The following is a 20,505-nucleotide window of genomic DNA, read 5'->3' on the forward strand; positions in this document are numbered from 1 at the left end:
AAGCACGTACTTTGCAAATGTTATTAATCAAACAATTCAGTAATTTTATTTGGAAGCAAAGAGATTTGACCGGATCATAGTTTGTTCAAGGCCGGGAGGGATGATTGCCGAATTCCTTTCTGCACACTGCATGCCATACCTGGTAATGGGAGTTTAGGGAGTAACGCTTTCACCTTGTAATTAAGAGGTTCCAGGTGTGGAGGTATACTGCATAGTTGTTTGGATGTCACTTTAAACTGTAGGTTCATTTCCAAATTATCCATCTGTCAATAACTTGATTAGGTTTATTTTACTTATCTTTTCTGCCACTTTGGTTAATCGTGAAGATAAGGATGTAATGATGTGATGATATAGATGAAGGGTCACCTATGATGGAATTCGAACCCAGGACACTTCGCGTTGTTATTTTGAGTGATATTTCAATATTAAGCGGATGTCAGTGTTGTAAAACGTGCGGGAAGTTGACCATCAAGCACTTGAGATGGCGTCGGTTGAAGATTTGAAAGGATTAACACCATCTGACGCAGAAGAACTACGCGCAGAGATACCACACTGTTCCAGGGACGGAGGAGACGCCATCTTGAGCACAACATCAGAACCACCACTAGTTATGGACATTGGGCCACTAGAGCAGAGAGGAAATTGGGAAGGAGAAGATTTACATTGAAGAATGGAAAGTGGCTGATGCACTAAATGTACCGAAGATCTGAAGTGGAGAAGACTATGCAGAAACTAAAGACACTGTTTCAAAATGTAAAGAGCTTGTTTCTCAAGCGGAAATTAAGCGAATTAAGTTCAAAATTAGAGGGTTTTTTTTGCACAGGAAGACGCGCGAGGAAACCTCTTCCTGCCCGGGAAAAATCAGGAAAGTAAATTTGGACTGGAGTTTGGAATATGACCTGACTAAGAGGATCCACGCAGCTGGCAATTAGATTCCTGTAGAATTTAATGAACATTTGGGTGAATTAGAAATCTCAGCTGAAAAGTCCATCCTCGAAAACTGAATACGAATAGACACGATTTGGAATTTTTCGCAAAGAAGCAGCAGCTAGAAGTGAAAAACCGTTTTCTCACGTTGGAAAAATTGCTTCGTGATGAGCTTACATCATTTATGACTGCTTCCACTTAGAAGAAATCGAAATGTTATTGTATTATTTGTAACTTCTTAATCTTGTGTTCGGTTGTGATGTCTTTAACTGGCTACTGTTTTAAACTGTAACTACCTGATATGGACAAGGTTTATCTGCTATGTCGTTATACATGATTGAGACTTAAATCGCTTAATGCAGTATCTACCTGGATGTGAGATATAAATAGTAAGGTTAGGGATTGTAAATAGTTGCCTTAAGGGCTGTAAGTAGTTATAATAAAGTTGTAAATATTAGTTTAAGTTAGGAATAATCAGTTGTGTGTGCAACCTTGATATGTGGCGAATGTTAAGTCATTATTGAACTTGAATAAGCCAAACAGATATTTGACAAGCATGCCTTTCATTTCTGTGGAAGGTAGAACATTGATGGATTAGCATAAACAGAGAGGTGATCTTTGATGGAGTGAATTGACATTGTAGTGTAAGTCTGAAGACAGTATATATGATGATAAGAGGTGCTTGTAAGGGACAAAAAATGAAGGCTTGAATTCCTAAGACAAATCATCTAAACTTTAGTAAACTGATAGCAGAACTAAAGTAGAGTGAACGAGTAAACGAAGTAAGTTGAAAGAAAAGTAAAAGAGACACTTTAAGATCATTAATATAAAAACGTAGCCAAACGCGAAGAGCCAAACATTAAATAAAATTGCAATGTGATTGAAATCTGATACTTGCGTCAAGGATAATATATATGAGGATAACCCAGCCGCATAAGCCAGGCCAGGCCGACACTAGGCGGATGCGGAACTTGCTATACGTCATTTCCGTTGGAGACGGAAGTGCATAGTGCCATCTAACCGCTTGGACGAAAATTAACAGCCCTAAAATGATGGACAATTAATGGGATCTGCCCTGTCATGGTTGCTATTAGTCCATGGTCAGAGGCTAACTCATAAAACGATCGTATAAATTCAAGCAATGTACATTACAAAGTATATTTGTATTGCATTTTATGTAGTACTGTGTTACGTCGTGCATATTCAAGAACTTGAAACTTTTAATAAAACTGTTGTTAAGATTTTAAACTTTCATGGAAGATTGTGACGCATTTCACTATTCTCAAAGTTCGTTATTGACTAACCTGTGGTAACGCACCTGGATCAAGGACTGATTTTTTGTTATAAATACATTTCGATTTAGTGTGGCTATCTTTTACTTTCTGAACCACAATATAGGTTCATTGTGGAGAATTTTAAAGCTTCTGTGATTTCCCTTACGATCTTCCTGGAATGCTTAGGAATTCAGTGGTGATTGGTTTTGTTATTAAGCCTTGTGCTGTGAAATATTTATTTTATGTCTTATGTCAAGCATAGTATAGAATAGGCTAGGAATTTGGTATTCGTGTTTAACGTACACATCTCATTACAAAATTTTTACATGCGTCGTTGACTGAGCATCGTGTAAGATACTCTTTTACCTTCTATAGTGATTAAATACCATCCTCTAAGAAGTCTCAAAGCACACAGGTTGAGTTTTATCGCTCTAAGCAAAGGTAGAAACTCTACATTTTTATGTGTGTGTGTAATTTAAATTCGTGTAGAATAAAAATTTAAGTTTATTTGGAAAATAAATCTTTCTTGTATCCTACAAATGAGTTATGGCTGCATACGTGAATATTTATTATTTTTAAAGAAAACCTAGACATATTTATAACATTTTGGAACAGTAAATGATTTTAAATGTCAGATAGACAAGGTAAACTTATGATGAATCAAAAAGAAAAAAACACGTGTATGGTCAACGTTAAAAATTCTTAGTTTAAATATTATATGGGTATGTCCTCTGTATTTGCATACGAATAATTTTCATTGTAACTTCACAGTACAATATTTCTTCTGTGATAATTGTACTGCGCTACGGGTAGTTTGTTATTTCAGTGCAAGTGGAACACATTTCGGTCCTATTATTGTTAATCTCATTCCATATCACGTAGATTGCAATTAATAAACCCAAATGTAAATAACAAATCCAGAATCGATTAGAATAATGAAGTATTAAGTAAGATTTTTAGTGTTAGATTTGATATGTTTCTTGTTTTGAATTTTACGAAAACCAAAAAACGTGACCCAGTATCATATATATTTAGTAAATATATAATAACAAAAAAAGGGTAAAGTGCTCCCCTGTGCTTAGCACCATGCCATAAAGGCGTATAGGGGGTGTGGGGGTAACGCCCCACACTTTCTTGATCCGGTGATGTGAGTGGGGGTGATGTGATCAGCATCATGCCCCTGACCGCCTTTAACCCCCAGGGTTTCACCCAGGTGCCCATGTCATTCGATGCTTTGTGGGCGCCGGGGCCGCTTCCAACGTTAGAAAAGTTCCCGGATTTGAACCGGCCGGGGATCGAACCCGGGACCTTTAGACGCGTTACAAACTTTTTTTTTCTTTTTTTTAAAGGAAAAAACCCCTAAGCGGAAGCTTCTCCCATCACTCTTCATTTACTCATATCATTTCACTCAAATTTCTCTTTCAGGACTTGCAGGACAGACAATCACAAACATCCATGTCCGAGCCGGGATTCGAACCCGGGACCCCTGGCGTAGTAGCGCGATGTGCTAACCACTCGGGCACGGTGGCCGATCGACTGAGCCACCGCGGCCACTTGTAAATATATAATAAATTAGAATATTTTTCAGGTATTTCCTTTGCACAATCCAAGAAAAGACGGAACAATTTTAATTATTCCTTTTTTTTAATTATTACATTCCAATGAAAAAGTCGATTTGCTTTCCAAGTATCGAGCTCAAACATTGATATGCGTATTAATCGATAGTTCCTCACTGTTAGAGTTCGTTGTCTTCCCCCCATGCATAGTCTGTGGTTTACCGTGTAAGGCCTTAGGAAGTGTTCGCACAAGGCAATAGAATATGCTCAGTGTCTCATCCTGTAATAGGTAATCCTTGCTTGCGTTTCTTTTAAATTTTACAGGATCAGCTTACACAAGAACAAAACAACCACAAAGGTGGTATATCTTGCCACCAAAGAATCTTGGTTCTGGTCCTAGTCTGGGCATGAATGTTTATCATTAGTTTCATCTGATCCACCATTCATTCTCATCGGAAATATAAGTAAAACCAAATACAAGAACTAAATATTAAGATTTTTTTAAAAAATTACGTGAATTTTGAACATAATTCAAGGTTCTGCAAAATCATATGGCTATATATCATGGCTACATATGTTGTCGCAATTATCTACTGTACAGTTTCAAAGCTTGATTTTATGCCTTAAACTACTCACATGTTTATTTTGCTTGTGAGGAATTCTCTCCCGTGGTTGTACAGTGGGATCCATGAGTATTATCGTGCAAATTGTCCATGACTTTTTTCATTATTTTTTCTTTTACATCCTATGTGTTTTTAAGCGATGGATTTTTATTAATGCTGGTGCAGAAGTTCTCAACAGCTTGTTTTGATTTTTCTTTTAATTCTTGAAACTCTAATTCTGTCATTATTTCAAATAAAGTGCACAAACATGGTGATGGACAATTTGCACAGTAATACTCATGGATCCCATTGCACAGTGGGATCCACTAGTATTGCTCAGCAAATTGTCCATGACTATTTTCATTAATTTTTATATTACATCCTGTGTGTTCTTAACCTAACTTTAATGAAATGAAAAAAAAATGATTCTGTTCTCTAGACAATATATACACATGAAAAAATGATTTAAAAAATAAAAAGTGAAAAATATTAATTTTATGAACAATTTCATATCACTTGGTCTGAAATAAAACTTTCTCCTAAACGCTAAATTAATGTGCTGTAGAAAAAAGAACATGAGCAGATACGGGGGAGGGGTGATGTGACCAGAAGGGAAAGTAGTGGAATGGGCGAATGTAGATGAAATAATTGATTGATTGATTTGATTTATTTTACTTCCTTTCTTGTGCCACTTCTAGCTAATTGGCGGAGATGGGGATGAGTGGTGATATGATGAAATTGATGAATGGACATTCACAAACATTCATGCCCAGGCCAGGATTCGAACCCGGGACCCCTGGCATCGTAGCGTGATGTACTAACCACTCCGCCACGGGGGCCGGCAGATGAAATAATAGTTTATGAATATCTGACAAGATGAGACGGTCCAGTTTTATTTTTGTGCCCAACCCTATACATTTCTGATTAAAGGTTGTGTCCATGTCACTGTCGTCGAAATCAAGATCCAATTCGCTACCACTGGGGATTTCTAGTATAATGCTTTGTGCCAATGGCCTCACACTCCCGCCTTCATCCACAAAGCGTATACGAGGGGCCGCTGAGAAGTATTGAGCCTTACCCAGAAAAAAAATTTAGCTAGAAGGCTGAAATTTGCAGGATGTACTCGTCGATTCTTCTATATTTAATGGTGTAAAAATCGACTTTCTATGAGATTAACTTCCCTTTGTTTTTCATGTCTAATGTGGAAATGGTAGCACCTCCAGAAAAGCTCTCCAAAGACGTAATCCTGTTGCATGGCAATGCCTCACCACACACTGCAGGTGAAACACAGCCTTCCTTAGGCTTTCAAGTGTTGCCACATCCACCCTATTCGCTAAACCTGGCTCCATCTGACTATTATCTGTTCCCCCATCTGAAAAAACACCCAAAGGGACAACGATTTGCAACATGATGACGCCCTTGGAGAGCTTTTCTGTATGTGCTGCCATTTTCACTTTGGACCTGAAAAACAAAGCGAAATAAAAACCATAAAAAGTAGATTTTTGCAACATTACTTATAGAAGAATTTACCAGTACACCCTGCAAATTTCAGCCTCCTAGGTCAATTTTTTCTGGGTAAGGCTCAATACTTCTCAGCCTCCCCTCGTATTGTCAACACTTTGCTCTATTGTCCTGGAACACACCTCACACACAGCTAGATATAACTCCAATGTTCAACAAACTCCAACAACTACAAATCACGCGATGACACCACCTTCGATGATCACAGGAAGCAGTACAAATGTGCTACAATGCTTTACTTACTGTGGCTACAGCTGCTACTTCTTGCATCATGTTGCCAATTGGCAACAAGTATATTGGAACTGTAAAAGGCCCTGACTGCATAATGTTGCCATTTGGAAACAAGGTTATTATCGTAACAATAGCAACCAAATTAATTGTTGCTACATATACAGTCACATAAAGTGAACTTCAAACCTTCAAATTATTTTGTGTAATTTTTGCGAAAGAAAAGTCATTATATTGTACATAAACATTACTAAATAATATGTAAAACCACAACCTTGACTAACGCGGTCATAGTATATTAGTTAACATTAATGAGCCTTTAAGTTCAATTCATGACATCTAGTGCTACAAATGGCAAACTCATATTTCAGAGAATAAAATGAAGCCATACAACTGCCATCTAGCGATTAGTTGACATAACTACGATGCAGTAAATTTGATGTAGCCAAATGGCAACGCCATGCGCTGTAGGGTTCGATGGGTTTGGAGTTTTCTTTCAAATCTTGAAGCTGTTATTGGGTCAAATAAAGTGCACGAACGTGGTGATGGATAATTTGCACGGTAATACTCAAGGATCTCACTGTACGTTGACAGCGAGACAGACATCAACGCGGGATACAACAAACGAGCAACAATTTTAATTATTTATATATGTTACTTTGTCGCAAATTCATCCAAATTTGTTATTCTTATTCAAGACAGGACTAAGTGGATAAAAATGTCCAAGCATGTTACCGTGAAAATTTGCGTAAATATTGTTCGTGAGAAATACGAGAATAATAATTTGTACCCTTTTTTGGCCCCCTTAGGGTTCTGGCCCTCCACTGGACTTAGTGAAAAATATAAGATTTCAAGTTAAACAAATTGTGGGCTAAATTCTGATAGAAATATATTTTTGTATTAAAATTGTAATAATGGATAATTTGGTTGGTATTCTTGGCCAAGAAATATCGAAGATTAGTATTTCCTTTAATGGTTGAAAAGCGTATACCTTAGGAATTCAACAAAATGCTAAATTCCATAAACTTCAATAATTCTGTTGAATTCTCAAATCACACGAATAAGTTATTGTTTGAGTTGATATGTATGATTTGAATTGTAAATGCTTATTAGTGAGTAGATATGTGCTTTAGCAATGTGATGCATTAATTTATCCATTATTGCATAGTATCACACACACTTTTATATTCAACTTTGTGATCTCATATTGCCGATAATTGCAAAACTGTTATTGAAGCACTGGAACACTGAAATATGAGTTAAGAGCTGTGAATAACGGTTGCCTATGTTGTTGTATGGACAGATGTAAGGTTCTTAACTATTTCGGGATTTTGAAGATTATTGTTCGTTACGGGGTTTGTTTAGTTTGGCCAACAGGGTTTCTAAAGCAGGCTACTCGTTATAGTATATACTGTTATGTGAATATTGTACTGTATAATTTGTAATGAAAATATGTCACTGAATAAATAGAATTCACATGGACTTATTTCCTTGTCTATGCTTAAGGAAAAACAAAGTTTCAAAGTTTGCTCTATCGGAGGAAGTGTCTGTCAAAGCGTAAACATCTACTCGTATTTGGCAAGGGATAATGACAAGTAAAACGTAGGGAAATAAGTGCCTTGGAGATAGGAGGAAAGTGTGTAGAAAGTGAACTTTAGTGATAGGCGGAGAAAGTCAAATGATTACTGCTGTTGAGATGATAACTAAAGTTTTTAAGCGTTTCATCCATTTTTGATTCTTCTTCCGTTGCACAGTGGCGTACTCTCCAAACAATCAGGAACGTGGGCGCTAACCCTGTCGTTCGCGTTCGTGTAGTGGGAAACCTCTCGTCATCTAATTCGGTAGTAATAGTACAGGTGGCATTGTAATAATGACGGATGCAACAAGAAGGGCGGCTTCCCCAAGGATATTTTTTACCTCTCAATGCAAGCGGCTCCCCCACCCCTGCATTGCTGCTTACTGGCCTTGAAAGCCTGCACAAGGACAAACGAGTTGGTTAAGCCTGAACTAGAACACAGGAAGCAAACAGCCATATGCCTACAATACTGTTGCAGAGTATTCGATTAGCCCCGTCTAGTTTGCTGCACTTTTAAACTCTCACTGCACTCATGCGTCTAGTTGGTTGCACGGTCCAACACCGACTCGTCTACCTTGTTTATTTGGCGTCAAGTAGTGTATATGTTGTCTGCACCGTTTGCACCACATTCCGGAGTAGTGTCGTGTGTGGTGTATGACTCATGGTGCATGCTTAACTAATCAAATGAACGTTTAAAGCAGCAGACAGGCATTTCTTGAATTCTGAACTTGAACACCGTTACTCGTCTATACCCTATCAGGGGAATTTTTAGAGCAAAGTGGAATAAAGCAGTACACGCTCCTGCAAACCGCTGGTAACTCAGTCGCTTTCTCCAACTCCACGCAATCCCGTTCCCTCTCACGCGTTCATTGTCAGTGAGTTGTTTTCGTTCGCTTACTCCACAGATTCTCAGGATAAACCTGTACTACACCTAGTGTCAAAAAGTGCAGCGAACTAGATGGAGCCAGTGTAATGGTATGTATAGGCCGTGTCTGGATTGGCAAGCGCTCTGTCCCGTTCCTCTCGCGTGCCGTCGAAGTCACGTCCAAGTCGTCCGAATCTACATGTCCCCTAGTAGTACGGTTGTCACTTTTCCCGCCAGGTGTCAGCCCGAACTTCACCCACCGCGCTCTGGGGCGCAGGCGCATCGCACGGAAGCAGAAAGCAGACGCCAAACACACATGACAATGATTTCCACCTATTTACTACTCATATTAAAAATGTAACACGCTATTCCATCATTTACAATTTTTCTACATTCAGTATTATCGATAAAATGTTAAAGTATAACTGAGTTTTACATCCTCTAACCAGTAAATGTTGTCTGTACAAAGTGAAAGTTAGAATATGGCTGCCAAGCGCAGCGTCACAAAGAGTTCAAGCGTGCATCTGTCGCGCCTCTCTGCTCTCCCCTCCGACTCCACGTCTGCCGCGGATTCGGACAACGGAGGTTGACTGAGTCCCTGGATGGAACGGTGCTCTAGGTGACATCTGCTGCCGATTCGGACGCGGCCAAAGTCTGATAGTCTTATTTTCTTTGCGTGCATGATGTGAGAGAACACAAATTCACACTCTAATTGGCTACGCGGGAGGACAAGGCGGTCGAACATTCTGCCATAAGACTAGAGCCATGTCAAACTTGAGGCCCGCAGGATACCTCAGTGCGGCCCGCCTTGGCCGTACGTGCATTTCATGTATGCAGGACTATCTACACATATACCGGTATATTTGTCCCGCTTTTCCCTTTCTCTTGAAAGAGCTTCGACTCATCGGAACTTCTCCAGATTCACCTATTTTCTATAACACGTACATTCTTGCATTCCATTAACAGATAGGTGTGGTGATAATTAAACATAGGATTTTTAGGTTCTAAAACGTGTGCTTTTAGGTTACTAAAATAGGTTCTAAAAATCATAAATTAGGCTCGAAAAAACTTGAAGTAGGTTCCAAACAACTTAAAATGATGCAATATTACTGAAAATTTTCATTGGGTACAATCGTTAAAAAATTTACAAAACAACCATATAAAATTTTAATATGTACTATGTTTAACAACCAAATTAATTTTCTAGCCAAATTTTCAATTCTATACACCATTTTCAAAATTATCCCCAAATTATTGTAACTACTGTTTGCAAAAGATACATGTTGATATGAAGAATGAATTACACTATGCATAATTTACTGCACAATTCCAGGGTGGCTACTCACCCACCAGGAAGATATCTTGAAGTTGATAAGGTAAATTTGAGTATGAAATTAATACGACAACTAAGAATATTTGGTAGATAACAAAATGATCTTTCAACAGAAACATATTCAGTGGTGCAAATTTGAATGCTGAAACGTTACTTCGTACAGTGTGAATGCCACAAAGCACCGAATTAACTCGAAAATCAGCAAGATCGCACGTATCAGAAGTTTGTACTTTGTGCCGTGCAGGTAATGTTAGTGCCAGACATTTTGTTTTGTCTTAGAAAAAATCATCTTGGAATCGGAGGGAGGGAAATCGACGGAGATTGTATTTCAAACACGTTAGTCATTCATTTTTTTCGTCACCAAACAGAGCAAATACCTCTGTATGATATAAAAAAACCTGTAAATCCTTAAAAAAATGTATAAAGATCTAAAACAAGGTATGATTTAAGCGCATAAACTTAAAATAGATTCTAACAAGCAAAATAGGTTGTTTTGGACATTGTAAAGCTTCATAAGTTGTTGGGTTATTTAATGAAATGCTGACGTAACCTGTTATTTTTATTTACCTGCAAAGTAAAAAATAGGTTAAAAACCTAAAATCAGAGGACTAGTGATAAATAAGCAAGCTGATTGACATGTTAGTTCTGTAGTGCCAAAATATCATACTGGCTCGGAAGGGGTAGAGTGAATGCTTTATGTTGCCAATGAGTTAGTTTTGTTTCTCCATTGTGAAGGGTTTGTCTTGAAGGAAAGGCCCTGTCTGGAAAAGTTTCAGACAACCGTGTCACTGCCTAATCTCTGTGGGAGTAAGAATAGAACTTTAGAAGTGGAATGTAGAATTTTTCAAGATAAAATGGGAGATTGCCTATTTTTGTTGTGAAGTGAATAGTGAAGAGCGTGGAAATTTCGCACCTTGATAAAGTGAATTTGTGACATTTCTTTGTCATGAAATCCAGCTGCTCACATCCAAGGCGGAGTGGATATCACGCCAAGGGTCTCGAGTTCGAATACAGGCTTGGACATGGATGATCTTTGTGTACATTCCTTCATCAATTTCATCATATCATCATTCATCCTCATCGTCGCCATTAGCCAGAAGTGGAAGGAAAGCGGTGCTAAATAACAAAAAATCGAAACAAAATGAAAGACAAAAATAAAAAATTCAGATGAGGATGTGATTGATAACTTAGCAAGCCATATTATAGAGCAACTGAAAGTGAATCGCTCGCAATAGTTGAAAATACGGATTGTGGGATAGCTCAGTTGGCTGTATTCATTCGTGGATTCGATTCTTGTCTCAGTGTGACAAAATAACTGCTTGACATGATTGCTCTCGGTGACACCAAACAAGAGAAGAAATTTTGAAGCAAATGGAGGTCATTTTGCAAAGTTACGGTCTTCCATTATTCAAGTTGATAATATACGTATATAATAATTTATAAATAAAATTTATCATATAAGTAATTTCGCAGTTTGTCAGAAATACCAGTTTGTGAACCCAATTTAAACCAATACTCGTCCAAACTAAAAATACCACTTTCTGAATTTGAAAACAGTTTCAAGACTTGAAAGAGTGGGAAGGGAAACTTTCTTGTCCACTGCTCCCTTTTCTTTTGAAACTGCGTGTGCAAGTTCCGACCTTCAAATGGAACTTATTCAATTGTACAATGCGACTCATTATTGAAAGAGAATTATCACGACGTTATCTTAGATTTTTGCCATATCTCCCAGAGCAGTATCCTGGAATAAGCCATTGAGTCCGTGTCGCTTGCGCCGAGTCATTTGCGCCCAGGGTTCTTATCGGTTCATTTCCGCCGCGACATATGTCAAGACCTTCCTTGGTGGGTTTTCCCACAATCCGGAGTGTCATTACCGCCGCGCATACTTGAGTTTATGACGTTGCCCAGTTGCAGCTGTGTTTATCTTTGATTGAAAAGGAAGGTGATTGGTAAATGAATGTAAGATGAAAGTATATATGAGGGATCTACATTGGGAAATTAGTATTTATGTAAAACTAAGACTTGTAAGAGACGACAAGATGGCTGAGAATATGAAAATATCAATACATCGAAATGGACAAATGTGTTGAGTGTGTTCTTTCGAAGTACAGAAGCTCAGGCGATATTCGAGGATTCCTTCGAGCATTTGCATACCTACAAGAATTCAAATTACGTTTGTACTGTTCTTGTGCAAGTCTATCGAAATATTGCGTTTATATATAGTAGCTATTACTTATATAATGTTTGCAAAAATAACACTGTATTTACAATGTTTTTTGACGATTAACGATAAATGAATAATAGTTAATAGGCTGATGCTGATTTATGTATTTTGTGTTGTGGAATAAAATTGATACAAGTAATCCTATGTAACGTATTTTAAAATAAGTAAAGAAAAGTCATATTTGACTCTGTGGATAGGTTTAACATTTCAGTGTAACACAGATGTGCAACGTCATAAACATACCTTTGATTTTATGTTTTAAGTCCACTTTATGTGCCCATAAACACACGTGCGTGCGGCGGTGATGACACTATGGATTGTGGGAAAACCCGCCAAGGATGGTCTTGACATATGTACGGCGGAAATGAACCGATAAGCAGCCTCGGCGCAAATGACTCGGCGCAAACGACACGACACCTAAGCCATTTTGATGCTTGAATTTTAGTCATGTTTGGCAGTTGAACAGTTCTACATTATGAGCATTAATGAAACAGCCCAACGATCAAGAATGACTGACAAGCATTTATTGCCTGTATTACGAGTAAGTTCCCTGCTCACAAAAACAAAATTCAGATATTGAGAAGCTAGATTATTTTCTTTTTTTTTAAAAAAGTGCCAAATCTCCGGGAAATAAAAGTAGAATTATGCATAAACTATTTCTTGCCAAATATATTTGCACAATTGTAACCAATTTATTTCATTTTATATCAATAGAAATAATAAATATAAGGATTTTAATGAAAATATTTTTCATTAAACACACACGCGTAATATTGTAATCATTCAACTCTAAGCAGGGTGTTATATAAAGGCGGATAAGGGGGAATTCCCCCTCTGGTTTCTTGCATATCACTGGTCCCTAATTTTTTGGCACTTGGGGTTGGGGAGGCTCTATATATAGTTTATATAATATAACTATGCTGCAAGAGAATTATTGGAAATTCCACCTCCCCCGTCTGGCGCGATGTCCTTGGTTTGGGCTTCAAAGGGTTGGGGTTCGAGGTGTGCGGTCCAGAGAGTTTTGACTAGGGATGGCCAGATCCGGATCCTGGCGGATCGGAAATCCGGATCCTAAAATTTTTCGGATCCAGAATTTTAAGATCCGGATCCAGAACTTTCGGATCCGGTTCCAGAACGTTCGGATCCGGATCCAGTACTTTCGGATCCAGATCCGTTTTGCCATCCCACATGCGCTTCTTTGGAATGTGTTTATAACATATTGTTACCTGCTAATATACATATACAGGGTGATTGGTAATTCGACCTATTCCTGGAAAGGGGTAATACTAGAACACATTTGCAACAAATTTGACCCTATGCACCGGGGGTCGGAAATCAATGGGTTTCGAGTTATAGCAGTTTGTAGATTTTCGTGACATATCCCGACTTGCGACCAAAAAACTTCTAATTCTGAAAAAAACTATTACACCCTGAGCATATAATCGACATGTTGCTAACACCTGACGAATGAGTGACTACTGGGGAAAAAAATCATGCCCAAAATTCCCATACCAACAGAAAGAAACAGTCATTGGTGCAAACATCATGAAGAAATTTGGAAATTATCGTTTAAATCGAAGAGGATTACTCAAAAAATTGGTAACACACTTGGCGTAAAAATTACGGAAAGAACTTTCTCGTTTCATAAGCTCTCCAAAAAGATAAAAATGTTGTCAACTGACACACGGGTTGGGGAAAAATCTGAATAAAAAGCGGAGAAGGAGCGTTGTAGACCTCTTTGTAAAGTGAAAAGAAGTTGTCGGCTGTGAGAAATAAAGGAACGAAAATGAGTGAAATAATAATCTTATTTACCATTCACATGATTCCAGGTTGTCAGAATTAACTGTTACAAAAACTACAAATCCTACGGCGTACTTCAGACACAATCACTCGCGTTGACACTCTGTCTCTTATGTCTCAATTCTCTCTCTCAACTCTTCTTGGGAATCCACTGGTGTACTGTTTCCATGAAACTTGGCAGGTGTATGGAGAGGCCCAAAGGAAGAAATACGTGTTTTTGTGTTTCAGCTAAAAAAAACTTCTTTAGGAGGACCCCCCCCCCCCCTCAAATGTCAAGATGAGGAGAAATTGAAGTGGGGATCCGACCCCGAAACCACGTAAATATGGCATAGGAAGAAACAGGGGGCATAGGGCCTCTCTATACACCTGCCAAATTTCATGGAAATCGAAGTGGGACACAGGGGTCAGATGATCCCCACTTCAATTTGTCCTCATCTTGACATTTGAGGGGAGGTTGTCCCCTAGAACAGATTTTTAGCCGAAACAAAAAAAAAACACGTATTTCTTCCTTTGGGTCCCTCTATAAATCTGCCAAGTTTCATGGAAATCGGAGGGGGACACAGGGGTGAAATGCCCACTTAAATTTGTCCTCATCTTGACATTTGAGGGGGGATGCCCCCTAAAACAGTTCTTTAGCCGAAACAAAAAAAAAACACTATTTCTTCCTTTGGGCCCGTTTATACACACACCTGCCAAGTTTCATGGAAATCGGAAGGGGACACATAGGTAAAATGCCCACTTAAATTTGTCCTCGTATTGACATTTGAGAGGGGTTGCCCCCTAAAACAGTTTTTTAGCCGAAACAAAAAAACACGTATTTCTTCCATTGGGCCCCACTATACGCCTGCCAAGTTTCATGGAAATCGGGGGGGGGGGGGGCATTTAGATAACCTCACTTGTTAGTCTTACACTTTGTAATTATATAACACTGCATATATTATAATGTTTTATTTTAATTTGTAAAACTGTAACTGTAGAAAAATTGTATAATTTTTGTATAACATTTCTATCTTGTTATATGTGTTAAAGGTTTCATCCTGGAATGGAATGTCTCACATTTATGTGTGTTTCAATTTCCAATACATTCTAATGAATACATATTCGTTTCAATGGCATTTAAAAAATCACCTCTGACATTTTATGTTAAACAAGTAAGATTATTTTTGTGCACGAGTGTGTTAGCCGATGCGTAGCAAAGTATTTTAGGAACAACACTTGAAAAAAATTCTTGTAGGACTAACTAATGAAAAATTTCTTTGTAATCGAAGATCATAATACCTTTTAAGGTGTGGTAATATTATAATGGGATTCACATACGAAGCTATCGGATCCGGATCCAGATCCGAAACTTTCGAACCCGGATCCGGATCCAGATGCGGAACTTTCGGATCCGGATCCAGATCCGAAACTTTCAGACCCTGATCCGGATCCGGAATTTTCGGATCCGGATCCGTTTGGCCATCCCTAGAATGGACATCGCTGTGTGCCGTGTTACCATGTTCCACGTACATCTTTAATCTGTTGAATAAAAAACTGTGTAAAATCGGTTTTGCAACGTGAATTGATAATGAGAATGGATTTTATAAACAGATGCAAAGAGCTTCAAAACAAAACCAATAATGTATTTGTAAGTCTACCCAATACGAATGAATACATATTCGTTTCAATGGCATTTAAAAAATCACCTCTGACATTTTATGTTAAACAAGTAAGATTATTTTTGTGCACGAGTGGGTTAGCCGATGCGTAGCAAAGTATTTTAGGAACAATACTTGAAAAAAATTATTGTAGGACTAACTAATGAAAAATTTCTTTGTAATCGAAGATCATAATACCTTTTGAAGTGTGGTAATATTATAATGGGATTGAGATACGAAACTCTCGGATCCGGATTTTCGGATCCGGAACTTACGGATCCTGATCCGTAACTTTTGGATCCGGATCCGGATCCGAATGGACTAGACAACGAGCTCGTTGTTGCCAAATCGAAGTATGAATTCTGGGTTTTGCAACATCTTTGCGTATTTCGGTGGATAATCCTATGCTGCCAGTTTGTGGCCTGGTCACTTCATTCCAGTAAAGAAATTACAGTAAAACCTCGATAATCCGGACTAATGGGGGGATAAGTTGACCGGTTTAACGATAGTCCGGATTAACTGAAATAGCCTAAAAGAACAGTAGAAAGTGCATTAAAACTCCGTTTATAGCAACAAAACACGTTTATTTTGGTGTATTTAAAGGGCATAGGTCTACATACACTATACAGTACAGTAAAATGTAATGCAGCAATATGACGAATGCGATCGTTGACTTCTAGCCACATTTAAAACCTTCCACTCTGTTTTTTTTTTATTTTGCCTGTCCGGATTAAGCGAAGTCCGGCTTATCGGGGTCCGGATTAACGATGTTTTACTGTATATGAGTATTTGGAACGGTACTTCGTTGTTTTGTGTTACCAAGAAAAATTCTGAACTGACGGTTTTATTTGTCAGGACGAAACACGCTTTCATTTGTTGTTTCAGATATGATACTTATGCAAACAGTTAAATGCTGTTACAGTATGGCAAAGTAATAGTTACACCTTACATTTAGAAACAAATTAACGTAAATTTAACATGTTACTGTTGGAAGCAGAGTAACGGTGACTGTAATCCGTTATATTTTTAACTTACCAAACTCTCATGGGGGGGATATACCTTCAACCCAATTTTATAGTCACAGGCTACTGTTCTACTGGACTCCCAACAGAAACGATACGATGGTTCAAAGTAAACGTGGGTTGGATTTGTCAAATGAATTTAATATATATATAGATGCAATCGCTGGACAAAGTATGTGCTATTATGGGTAAGTAGAACCTTTTTCTTCTCAAAATCGAGAACGGTGAAAATGTATTATTTGTCGCTGGTTATGCCGTACTGTATTTTGTATTTTTACGATGTTTCTCCTACCTGCTTAGGTTAACCACGATGATGAGAGTGAATGATGAATAACTGAAATTGATAAAAGGGTGCATACAAAGGAACAACGCCCATTTCCAGACCAAGACTAGTACCGGGAACCTTCTCTGACGAGATCGTGAATCGACCACTGAACTTGCTGGTCCGTGACTTTGAGAAAACTAAATAAACTAAAATGCTTAAAATGATCCATACCATAGGAATTCTTACTTCCAGGAACTGACACATTCTGCCAAACACGAAAAGCGAGTCTATCTGAACTCATTACATTACTCTGCCATATTTATCTTGTCTATATCCCCGAAGTGTGGCACCACTTACTTATAATTCTATGTAATAAGTGCCATTAAATTATGTCTACAGAATGCATTTCAGGATCGAGTCCAGCACGGAGATTTTACGCAAAATAAAAGTAATAACGTAATTTTACTCACCTGGAGATACTATGTCTGCAATTTCTCCTCTTGTCGTTGTCGAGACAAAGCGATTGATCTGCTCCGATGCGTCGGCTGCGTCATCGAAGTCCACGGTTTGAACTCCGGTATGGTAGTACATGTTCAAAGTCATCACGTAGTCTTCATAAGGCTGGAACTGGTCGTCGAGGAACATCTTATTTGCGTGGTAGGCTTCGTTTTCTCCGACGCATTTCTACGATAGAAGAAAGTCAGATGCAGAATTACTATTAGTTGTTTATTACCATTCGCTTTATGCTAGGGTGTCCCAGAAGTCGCCGAATCCGTGTTTACGACCGTATAACTGAAAAGCTAAACGAAATTAGATAAGGCCTTGTATGTTGAGAAAATTATGGGATACAAACATATGGAATATCATGCATCATAACAAATTAAAATGTTAGCACAAACGAAAAAAAGAATTCTGCAAATCGTATTTATTGACACACAGAACTCACTGAGGTAAATTATTGCAACATTTTTCAATATTAAACAATTGACAAACGTAATTCACTACCAACATTTCAGGGCTGCAAGGTGTATGAAAGTTATCGAAAATTTTCTAAAATAACCAACTTTCTCCTTTTTTCGTTAAAAGTGCCTCAGTGTCATGGCCAGAGGTGAAACACGTCTGTCAGTGACACTTGCCAGCAACAGTGTTGCCAGTGTGGTTCGTAATATTGCAAAAACATAGAATTTGGGAATAGCTCATTCATACCCTTGTCCAATGTTTTTAAGACTTTATCAACGTACTTTTTCTGTCGAATTCAATAGAATACCATCCAGATTGTTCGGTGATATTGAAAAATGTTACAATAATTTACCTCAGTGAGTTCGGTGTGTCAATAAATACGATTTGCAGATTTTTTTTCGTTTCTGGCAACATTTTTGATTATTTATTATTCAATCATGCATGATATTCCATATGTTTGTATGACATAATTTTCTCAACATACAGGGCCTTATCTTCGAAGAAAGCGTTTCTTCTCATTCCGTTTAGCATTTCAGTTATACGGTCGTAAACATCGATTTCGGCGACTTCTGGGACACACACAATTATTATTACGTTTCAAACTTCAATTTTATGTTAGGAGAAGACGATTTTCACGAAACCTTGTTTCCCGTTTGTGTTTCACTTGTCATCCCTATTATTCCACTAGTCTCGTCCAGTTATTGCATGCAAACTTGCGTCGATTGTTCGGACTAGCGTAGAGAAATTGCACTCTCCTTTTTTCATCTTCCTTCTTCCTCTTTCTTCTATTGCCTCATAGCATCGGAGTTTCTCTCCTTTCTTTTTTAAAATTGAGTTTTCAGCTTCTTATCCCATGTATTAACCAGGTTGTGTTATCCTAGCATCCTTGAAAATAAGGATGTGATTCAAACTATTATTGTCAATTGTTAGTGAAACATTTTCTACAATTATACAATGAGTAGAGTGAGATTATTTCTATAACAGCTCTGGCCGTTCTGCGCTTGCACCTTGGGAGCGAGTCATAACTCCCGACGCCTCCAATCAAGAAGTGAACCGCTGACGTCATCTCTACTCTGCGCCTATAGCCAACTCTATTGCTCACGCTGTACACTGCTCGTAGGCTCGCTGACTAGACTCGCGCAGTCAGCTGGAGATGTTCCGAATGCACTCGGACTCTAACACAAGTTTATTTCTTCAGGGGAAATTGTGATTGGAATATCCTTTATTTTTTGTTGTTGTTAAAATGGCGCAAATGTTTTTTCCTTCACTTCTAAACAATTGTGCACGCAACTGGGACATTTGTTCAAATTGGCACAACCGTTAGCATAAGTTCTTTCTTGAGAATTACTTTAACTAAAGATTTCCCGCAAATGCGAATTTTGATCAAAATATTATTAATAATTTATGAATAGTTAGAGCACTTTTATGTATAAACTGTAATGCTAGTAGAATATAACTGTTGGAAGAAGAAAATTGAAATAAGTTTATGTTCAATGCTTTCTTAATTTTAGGGTACCTTCTAAGTGCCTATTTTAGTGTCTTTTCTAATTTTATAGATCATTTTTAAGTGACTATTTTTCGTCATTTTTGGTGTCTATTTGAGAGGTTTTAGTAAGCCTATAAATCCGCACCCCTAGTCATCAGTGTAGTTAGTATTAGCCACAATTCACCCAGAGTGAATAATTTACAGTGTTTAAAGCTGTAGCACTATGATGTAAACAGTGACGTGTCGTAGATTATAAATCTAAGCTAACGCGTAGATTACAAGGACTTCAGTTTATGTAGTGCACGTAGGCAATGTAAAGTACAGAAACAAAGGTGCGATGCTGATTTGAAAGAAAAGTTTAATTTGAAAAATGCCAGGTCGTATTCATTTGAAGGGCAATCCAATTTAGTGCCAAATTCTCAGAGCCATAGAATACTCGAGGAGTTATTGCACAAGGATAAACAGGTGACAATAGTGGGTGTTGACTCCTATCCAGTCTGCGTCTCTCTCTCTCTCTCGTGATCATCGACACAAGAGTGCATGCGCCAACTGGACGAGTCTACTGACAAAATAAATATTAGCTATAAGACTGGGCAGCCCTGTAGGAATATACCAGGCACCGACATTTTTTGTGCGTCCTTCGATATTATCTTCTTATGCCATGGTTTATGATATTTACATCCTACAAATTTTGAAATAAAGGAACAAAGAAAAACTCATTAAAAAATAATGTAGATGGGAATTAAAAATTTGAGATTTGCATTTCTGATTTGAAAAAAGAATCAGTAATGTATTTGTATCTGAAGAACATCTTTATAAACGTCCTATTACTACTACTTTGGGAAAGATAACATTCAAGCAGAGTTTTACCAGTATATAATCTGCCAAGTGCAAATTTCTTTGTCGCATATTCTGATTTTGCTGTCTTATTTTTTTTTTTAAAAAAAAAAAGCTGTGCATGACGCCCTAGGCTCCAGCCCCCTTAACCTATCCCTCACTGCGGGACTGAGACTGGGATGTAGATTCCTCTTGTTCTACTTCGAAAGGTTTTTTTATGAGGTTCTTATTCTTAGGGTTCTTATTCCATCGCAATTTATGTGACAAAAAAGAGAGCGACAGTAAACAATGGCATAAGAAAAATTTACTATTCTGGAAAACACAGCGTAGTTTCGCTCATGTATCTGCCTACACTGTCTTTCCTGGTTGAATTCGTCCACTCGAGCTAGGCT

General features: G+C 38.0%; 1 protein-coding gene across 4 annotated transcripts in view; it reads right to left on the reverse strand.

Annotated features, from left to right (window-relative positions):
* The window catches only part of LOC145990211 (iris-like), a 51,417-nt gene that overhangs the window by 11,770 nt on the left and 19,142 nt on the right, over nucleotides 1-20,505 (reverse strand). For all 4 annotated transcript variants that reach the window (XM_083125882.1, XM_083125884.1, XM_083125883.1 and 1 more), the window contains exon 5: nucleotides 17,301-17,514. In XM_083125882.1, the coding sequence (XP_082982008.1) occupies nucleotides 17,301-17,514 (214 nt within the window). The remainder of the gene's footprint in view (nucleotides 1-17,300; nucleotides 17,515-20,505) is intronic.

The sequence above is a fragment of the Lepisma saccharinum genome, chromosome 7 (genome assembly GCF_977018435.1).
Source record: "Lepisma saccharinum chromosome 7, izLepSacc3.1, whole genome shotgun sequence".
In the NCBI taxonomy this organism is placed as follows: domain Eukaryota; kingdom Metazoa; phylum Arthropoda; class Insecta; order Zygentoma; family Lepismatidae; genus Lepisma; species Lepisma saccharinum.